This window comes from Jatropha curcas, chromosome 8 (assembly GCF_041381405.1).
Source record: "Jatropha curcas cultivar XTBG-Jc1 chromosome 8, XTBG_Jcur_1.0, whole genome shotgun sequence".
NCBI classification, from domain to species: domain Eukaryota; kingdom Viridiplantae; phylum Streptophyta; class Magnoliopsida; order Malpighiales; family Euphorbiaceae; genus Jatropha; species Jatropha curcas.
In genome coordinates this window covers 4942483-4952222 of record NC_143158.1, presented here as the reverse complement: position 1 = coordinate 4952222, position 9740 = coordinate 4942483, and the positions used below count along the sequence as shown (strand labels likewise).

General features: G+C 34.2%; 1 protein-coding gene and 1 pseudogene across 1 annotated transcript; both read left to right on the top strand.

Moving 5' to 3' along the window:
- Window positions 1-1746: 1746 nt before the first annotated feature.
- On the top strand, window positions 1747-2788 carry LOC110009945 (uncharacterized protein At2g29880-like). Its single transcript, XM_089724939.1, is given in 4 exon segments — window positions 1747-2045; window positions 2147-2367; window positions 2488-2616; window positions 2619-2788. Coding segments are annotated over 4 exon segments (819 nt in total).
- A 5771-nt stretch (window positions 2789-8559) lies between these two features.
- LOC149494043 (uncharacterized) lies at window positions 8560-9206 on the top strand (annotated as a pseudogene).
- Window positions 9207-9740: the final 534 nt, after the last annotated feature.

Below are 9740 nucleotides of genomic sequence, written 5' to 3'. Positions count from 1 at the left end.
TGGATTCTATTAAATTTTAAAATATTTTAAAAATATAATAGTATTCAATTTATATTTGTTTTGAGTCTATTAAAATTTTATAATATTTAATTTAAATTCCTATAAAATCCATAAAAGTATTCTGTCTACATTTATTTGGAATTTATTAAAATCTTGTAGTATTCAATTATAATTTTATAAAAACCTATATAAGTTTGATGGTATTCTGATTTAGAAGGATTTTATAAATTTATTAATTTTATTGAATTTTATAATAGGTATAAATAAGAAAGTCATTCACAAATCCAACCTCCAATCCAAAGATTTCAACTCTCACCCAATTGACCTTTATCTACGAACACTCTCTTCCAATCAAGCTTCAAAAAAAAAAAAAAAAAAAAAAAAAATCACCCACAAAAAAAAACATCAAGTTGCATAGCTGCGAACTTGTATGTAACTTGATATTCTTTTCTTCTTTATATATGTCGTTGGTGTAATTATGTTCTTTCATTTTATTTGGGAAGTGAGAGAATTTTGATTTTGCTATGAATGGTTGAAATTATTATAGTTTAGGGTAATTTAAACATTTTCAAGCAATAAGAATTTTTGTTATCTGACTATACTCAATACTGAAAATCTATCAGCAGTGGACGTTCAAAAAAAGGCCCCTGCTTAATCTATTCCAATTAATTGATCTCTTCAATATACTTCATACCATCCTTGATAAACTGCCAATCACGAAAGAGAGGAGGTGTTATGCAACCCTAATAAATTGAATAAAAAGACGTCCATTTAAAACCATGAATGCTTATTATATTAGGTGTTATGTCATCGTCAGATGTCTCAAGCAGCAACAACAACTTTGTTTGCGTGCACTGTAACTACATTTTTTTTTTTTTTCTTTTTTTTGCATAGGTAGGTTTGTACAAGGATGGTAAAAAATATAGAATAGAAGAGTTGAAGGAGAGATAAGTATTAACTGTTTTATATCAAGTTACAGAGTTAAGAGTAAGTGATTACATACGGTAATGAGATGATAAGGAGATATGCATGTTGCACAAGTGTCAAAAAATTCTATTTTCTAATTACACCTCTAAGTGAATGGTGTAAGGTTCATTATTAGATAACTTTGCACTTTGGATTTTTTAAATATAGGTTTGCAACTTCTTTTTTTGTTTATCTATTCTCTTCTTCTTTTTTTTTTTTCGTTTTGAAATTTTTCTCCTTAATTAATTCATGTCATCATTTAAATTTTTTACTTGATTATAAATTAATTGATTAATAATTGTTTAGCAAATCTCATCAAACTTTCTAATAATGCAGTCATGTCCATATAAGGCAAGAAAACTCATATTTATTTTATAAATTTTATTACTGTAAATAATATTATGAATACTTTATATACACATATTAATCAAGTGCTCATTTAACACACAATAATAAATTCAAATATAATTTATTAGAGTTCTATTACATATTTTAATTTTAATTTTAATTTACTTAGCAATAGTTTTGATAGTAGTTGTTGTTGCTTATAATCACTACTGAATCTCTATATAGAAGCTACTGGTAACTTTTCATCATTAGGCAAAGTTATGGTAGCAGCATTAGTTAATGTCATAGAATTACTAGCCATTATTTTTTGTTTCCATTTTATCTAATCATGGTTATTGAAACTTTTTATGTGTATATCTTTAAATTGATGCTCCTTTTATTCTATTTTGATATACTAATATGTTGACACAGACATATTATTTACAATGGGAGATGCACAAGGAAGGTAAAAATGCATATAGCACATGGAGTTTCCAAGAAAGTAAATTGTTGTTAGATTTAATAGTTGATAGTGCTAATCATGGACGGCGTGACAGTAATGGCGTGTTCAGCAGACTGATTGTCACAACTAAAATACTTCCTAAACTTAATGAAGCACTGGAGTGTACTAAAAAAACATATACTCAACATCAAAGCCGTTTGAAATGGGTTAGAACATGTTATCAAATATTGGCTCATTTCATATTATATAACTCTGGTTTTGGATGGGATGAAACATGGGAGAATTACTTTAAGGTTATTTTAAAAAAAGAAATAAAAGATATTTCATATTATATAACATGTATTTATTTTATACTTTTTATCATTAATATGTTATACACTTTTATATTTGTCAATCTCATCCAAACCATAAGTACCTTCACACAGACAGTTTTTCTGACATTGAGGATTTGAAAATTGCTATTGGAGATAGAACTGCTGTTAGAAAATACTCTCTTGGATTAGGAGGAGATGATACTGATGCAAGAAGTTATAGGCAGAAAGAAAATACACATGTTAATATAGAAGATCTTTTATATGATGAAAATAATGAAGCATATATGCAAACTAAAAGTGATTCATCATATTAAGAACTTTTATCTGAACATAATGAATCACTAGTGCTAGAATCTTGTCCCTATTTAGAAGTTTCCACAGAAAATGTTGTTTAAAGAAAACGAACTAGAGTTGAAGGTGAAGGGAGTATTCGCTCGTATGGCCATAACATTAGACGAGTTGACATTCTAGAAAAATTTCGTAGGGTCTATAATCAAGAAATATGTAACCTAATGGAGAAAAGGGAATTGGAAAATAGTGACATAGAGAAAAAAAAAATGATATTTGGAATGCTATTAAGGAGACTCTCAATTTGGATAATCTTGGGCGCTGCAAATCACTTGCATTGATTCAAAAAATAAGAAGTAAAGATGCATTCTCGAAGATGTCTCTAAGAGAGCATTTTGACTGGATATCTAGTATCGAATTAGTATTGTGACATCCTACTCCGAGTCGAGTCTTAGCATAGAGTTGAGTAGTCGAGTTGAGTCGAGTTGAACCAAACCCGGTTGGAGTAGAATGGGATTTTAAGTGGACTTATTTGAGTGAGAGAAAAAGATCAAGCACATGGGTGAGGAGTGATTTGCATTAAAAGATTGAGCTTGGGTATTAAGTTGTAGCCTGTTTACAATTGAGGTACCATTTAAAACTTTTACACACAAATCCCTTGATTTTGATGGCTTACCCGTAATAACCATTTCACTTTCCCATTTTCATGTTTATCTTCATCTTCTTCATTTTCTTCCTTTCCTCTTCCACCTTACTTTCAATTTTCATGGTAGTTAAGCCTTAACTTCAACTTCTCTTTTATCCAAGTAAGTAAACCTTCTTGAAGTTCATAATTAAATCATTTGGTGCTATTATTTTAGAATTCATAAGAATTCTTATTTATAGGTGAAGGGAGTTCTAAGAGTGTAGAGAAAAGAAGCTAAAGAGGAGCTCAAGCTTTTTGGAGTAAAGGTTTGATATCTCTTGTTATTTTTCATTTTCTTTGCAGGAGAATTGTGTGGTGTGTTGCTATGGAGACAATATTGCTTCATGTTGAGTGAGAGGACTGGTAATGGTGAGAAACAGGGGAAAACAGGGGAACTATTGAATAAATGAAGTAAAGAGTGAGTTTATGTTGAAACAGGTTTTGCTGGAAATTTTACCAGTAACTTCATCTTGATTTTGACCCCATTTAATGATAGAATTAGGAAGTTTCATAAAAGAGTTATTTGTTCCTCTATGTGTTAGCTTTACATGGGTTTTTGAATCATCCAAATTGGAGTTGTATATTGAGAGATATGACCAAAAGAGTACAGACAGTGCAGGCTGGAAACGCGCGCGCGAATTGCATGATGAGTTTGCGTTGCCTTCTCGCGCTCGCAAATTTGACCTACGCGCTCGCAACTTTCACCTGAAACTCTCTGACTCTTATTTAGCACATCTCGCGCTCGCGACTTTCAAGTACGCGGTCGCGACTTGTGCTCGCAAACTCTCTGACTCTCATTTGGCACATCTCGCGCTCGCGACTGTGAAGTGCGCGCTCGCGTACTTGGCCCTTGGCCTGTAAGCGATCGCGACCTTCATCGTGCGCTCGCGAATTTGGCCTGGGAACTCACTGTCTCTCATTTGGCACTTCTCGCGCTCGCGACTTTCAAGTACGCGGTCGCGACTTGTGCCCGATAACTCACTGTCTCTCATCTAGTGCATTACGCGCTCGCGACCTTGCCAGGCGCGCTCGCGACTTGTGTTTTCATGCATTTTTGGATTTCTTTTTCAATGCAATTGTATTCCTTTGCTTCACTTATATGCCTCCAATCATTTTAACATCAAATATAACATTTGAACATGTATCAAAACAACATTCAAGCATGCAAATGATGTGAAATCAAATATACATTATGAATTATGAAGTTATGAACTATTAATGTGATGTTGTGTTATATTATTGACATACCATCATTACGCTCCATTAAGGTTAGGTAGAAACCATGTAGATAAGGCTATGTCGCGACATAGGATAGCAGATCTGCACCTCATACAGTTTGATACTCCGGCTACAGGCCGTTGAGTGGATATGATTATATATGGGCCATAGCAGCCAAGCATACAGTATTCATCCAGTTTCATACAGTTTTTCTTATCACTTCGGTTTCACTATAACCTTATGGAGCCATACAGATATCTTAACATAACATTTCATGAATTATACAGTATTATAAACAGTACAAAAGACAATCAAGGTATCATGAAAGTATCATGATGTGTGTGCTTATATGTGCCATATGTGTTTACATGGTTCTTTCTACACATGTATGTGCTTAATTGTTTCTTTATCTGTTGAGATATCCACTGAGCTTTATTGCTCAGCGAGTTACCTATTTAACTCGCAGGTTTTGAGTTTGGACCATAGAGAGTCGGCTTACAACTGCTGCAGTTCATCTGTAGAAGACTCAATCTTCAGGGTAGCTACTCATTTGAATATGTATCATTGTCTACCCTTTTTATGGCATGTACAGGGCACTCAGTTGGGCCCATTTCATTTTGACACTAGTATCATGTTTTGTAAATATAAAGTACATTATTTGTGTAAACAGTATCAGCATGTTATTATATTCAATATACATTATGACTTCTGTAACACCCTTTCCCGGTCCACCCGTAAACCCGAATGAACCGAGTCGAGATGCTACAAACTGGATGACTGTATGGTCTGACATGCTGAAAACATACTGTATATTGAATATAATAACATGCTGGTACTGTTTCCAAAAAATAATGTAATTTACAAAACATGATACAAGTTTACAAAATGAAATGGGCCCAACTGTGTGCCCTGTACATGCCATAAAAAGAAAAACAAAATGAGTTTCTACCCTGAAGACCGAGTCTTCTACAGATGAACTGCAGCAGTTGTACGCGGACTCTCTATGGACCAGTCTCAAAACCTGCGAGTTAAACATGTAACTCGCTGAGCAAATAATGCTCAGTGGATATCTCAACAAATAAAGAAACAATTTAAACACATACATATATAGAAAGAACCATGGAACATATATGGCACATATAAGCTCACACATTATGATACTTTCATGATATCTTGATTATCTTTTGTACTGTTTATAATCCTGTATAATTCATGAAATGTTATGTCAAGATATCTGAATGGCTCCATAAGGTTATAGTGAAACCGAAGTGATAAGATAAACTATATGAAACTGGGTAAAACTGTATGCTATAGGCCCCTAACCGGATTCGCCTATGCCAATATTGTCCGTTTTGGTGCCCCTAACCGGATTCGCACCGCACGGTTTAATCATATCCACTCAACGGCCTGTAGCCGGAGTTCCAAACTGTATGGGGCGCAGATCTGCTATTCTATGTCGCGACATAGCCTTATCTACATGGTTTCTACCCAACCTCAATGGAGCTTCATATTAGCATATCAACAATGTAACACAATAGCACATAAATGGTTTTGCAACTTCATAGTTCATCCTATTGATTTGATTTCACACCATATAAATGCTTACATGTTGTTTGAATCCATGTTCTTATGTTGTATTTTTGTTGTAAAATGATTGGATGCATGCATGTTGAGCAAAGAAATGTGATTACATAGCAATTGAAAGGCAAAAGAGGGTCACAGCACAAGTCGCGACCGCGTATGTGAAAGTCGCGAGCGCGACTTGTGCACCCTAAGAGTCAGTGTGTTTCTGGCTGAAGTCGCGACCGCGCAGCACAAGTCGCGAGCGCGAGATGCTTCCCAGGGAGAAGTCGCGAGCGCGTATTCAAACCTCGCAAGCGCGAGAAGTGCAATCGAGAGTCAGAGAGGTTTCTGGCTCAAGTCGCGACCGCGCAGCACAAGTCGCGAGCGCGAGATGAAGTCGTGAGCGCGCTTGTGTGATTCGCGAGCGCGAGATGCGCACACTGAGAGTCAGAGAGCTTCTGGCCAAACTCGCGACCGCGCATGTGAAAGTCGCGAGTGCGAATTGTGCCATTTGAGAGTCAGAGAGCTACCTGACTCAAGTCGCGAGCGCGCAATAGGAAATCGCGAGCGCGACTTGCTTCCCAGTATGCGCGAGCGCGCGACGTGATTCTGTGCAGTCTGTGTTCTTTTGGCCATAACTCTCAATATACAACTTCAAAGTGAATGATTCAAAAACCCATGTAAAGCTAACACAGAAAGGAACAAATAACTCTTCTATGACAATTCCTAATTCCATCATTATATGGGTTCAAAATCAAGATGAAGTTGCTGGTAACATTTCCAGCAAACTCTGTTTCCGTTTCATATATTCATCCCCTGTTTTCACATCATTTCCAGTACTTCCACCCAACAACAAGCAACATATCATCTCATGAGCAACACTCCACACAATTTTTCATGCAAAGAACATGGGAAATAACAAGAGATATCAAACCTGTCTTGCCACAAAGCTGGGGCTCTGTTTTAACTTCTCTTTTCTGCTACCTTTGAACTTTCTTCTCCTATACACAAGAATTCTCATAACTCATCTCCAATATAACTCAATTAAAGAGTGGATAACATATAACTTCAAGGAATTCTACTTACTTGGAGGTGACTTAGTGCTTAACGTGCATGAAACTTGCAAGGAAACGGGAGGGAAAGTAAGAAGAGAATATGAAAATGAGAAAGTGAGTTGATAAGAACGGGTAGTCTCTAGAAGCAATGACTTGGCTGTGTAACATATCTACTTGGTACCTCAAGTGTACAAAGACACAACTTACTACCCAAGCTATATGTTTGGAGGCAAACAAGTCCTAAACTTTCCATGCAAATAAGTCCACTTATCATCTCATGCTACCCGAACCGGGTTTGGTTCAACCCAACTCACCCTTCCTCTATGATATGACTCAACTCAACGCACTAGGATGTTACAACTTCAGCATGTCAGACCATACAGTCAACCAGTTTGTAGCGTCTCGGTCCGGTTCATTCGGGTTTACGGGTGGACCGGGAAGGGGTGTTACAAAATTGTAACAGCCCAGCCCTAGTGTGATATTGTCCGCTTTGGGTGCCAAACCTGGCCTGAACCCTCACGGTTTTGTTTCTGGGCCAGGGAAACCTCCGCTCTGCCAGCCCAAAACGCGTCACACTAGTTCAAGGTTGCCACCCTTTATGTATAGGACTTCCACCTTGTGCGTAGCCGATGTGGGATTCCCCTAAGGTGTTGTGCCCCAAACCTGGGATGTCACAAGTATCAAATTAAACTACAACATGATTAATTACTCAATTATATTTTTGTTAGTAATTTGTTTAGACGTACTTTTTTTCCTATGTTTATGTTGACTTTCAAACTTTGCTTTTAGTTTAATTGTTCTTATATATTGAATATTTTAATTAAGTTTGATTTTAGTTTTTTTTTTTTTTGTTGATTTAATTGTTCTTATGTACTCAATTTTATTCATTTCAGTTTATTTTTGTTTTTCATGAAAATGTTATTTAGAACTTTCAACAATTTATTACATAGTAATACATCTAATTTATAATTTTGTTTTTATGAATCATATAACAGAGGGAATGGAACGAGAAGAAGTAGAAAGAAAAAATACACGAGAAGACGAAGAGTTTTATGAAACCATTAAATTAGTATTGCTTGGAATTCAAGCATTACTTGAAGTGTTGAATGGATCGATGATTAGCATATGGAGTAGCCTTTATGATGAATATATTGAATGTTTATTAATTTGACGACTAGTCACAATTAGAGGGTATAATTATATACATAAAGTATTAAAAGAAGATCCTCAAGATTTTTGACAATTATATATGATGTATCCTGATGTTTTTTTGAAGCTATGTAAGATTATTAGAGAAAACACACATTTCCAGGAGACAAAATTTATTTGCATTGAAGAAATGCTTGCAATATTTTTACTTATTATATGTCAAAATTCTCAATATCGGATGACTCACCAGACGTTTAGTTGGTCATATTTACAGCGCGCAAAAGTTTTAACAAAATTTTGAAAGCTTTGAACACAATAGCACCTGATACGATGGTTAAATCAAAATCCACAACTCTAAGTAGAATAAGAGAAAGTTAAGATTTTACCCTTATTTTAAGGTAAATAGTTTTAATGATAATTATATATTATTTTTATTGTTAATGTTATAATTATTATTACATGTTAATTATATATATATATATATATATATATATATATATATATATTAGGATTGTATAGGTGCCATTAATGATGCAAGTAGTTATCACAATCGTCGTGGAACAATATCACAAAAAGTACTAGTAGCTTGTAACTTTCATTTGGAGTTCATACATGTGATTAGTGGATAGGAGGGTTCAGCTCATGATTCAAAATTATTACATGATGCTTTATCAAGAAGGAATGGACTTAAAGTACCACAAGGTATATATACATATATTATTATGTTCAATATGTATTCATATTTTGGCAAAATTGTATTACTAATAAATTATTAATATCTATTATATTTAGGTAAATAATTTCTTATAGATTGTGGATTTTCAAATTGTTGATAATTTCTTGCTCCATTTCGAGGTGTTCGATACCACTTGCAATATTTTTCTGGTCAAGGTCGTCATCTTGAAAATGCACCTGAATTTTTCAATCTTCGTCACTCTTTTTTAAGAAATGTAATTGAAAGAATATTTGATATATTTAAATCTAGATTCACAATTTTTAAGTCTACATCTCCGTCTCCATTTAACACACAAGTAGAGTTGGTATTAGCTTGTGCAGGATTGCATAATTTTCTTCATAAAGAATGTCGTTCTGACGAGTTTCCTACAGAACCAAGTCATGAATCTGCACCATTGTCAGTAGATGAACTTGAAGTGAATAATTTTTCAAGAGGTATTTGAAAGTCAGAATCAACAATGAGAAAATGCCATTGAATGGAGAGGTACAATATCTACAGATATGAGGAGAGATGCTCAAAATGAAAGAAATCAAAATAATGAAGAATGGAGGCAATAAATTGAAAAATTATAAAAGAGAGCATGTAAGCTACTCTTGGCAAAACAATTTTTATGTTTTCATTGTAAAACTTCCATTGATTTGATTTGGTAAAAATGTTTGATGGTTATCTAAGTTTTGTAGTATTTAACAAGCTAACGTATGATGGATTTATTTGTTTAATTGTGAATATTTAACATGTACGCCACTCGATTAATTATATAAAAATCATTGTAATTCCATTAAAGTCAATCAAAATTTATTAAAAAAAGTCCCACTAATTCTATTAAATTCTATGTAGAATTCTAATAGAATCTGTGAAAATTTTAAAAAATCCTTCAATATCATCAAATTCAACAATTCTTTAAATTCTAACACAATCCAATCCAATACACTCGCAAGGTTGGAAAAATGGTGTTTGATAACACTTCACTGTATAA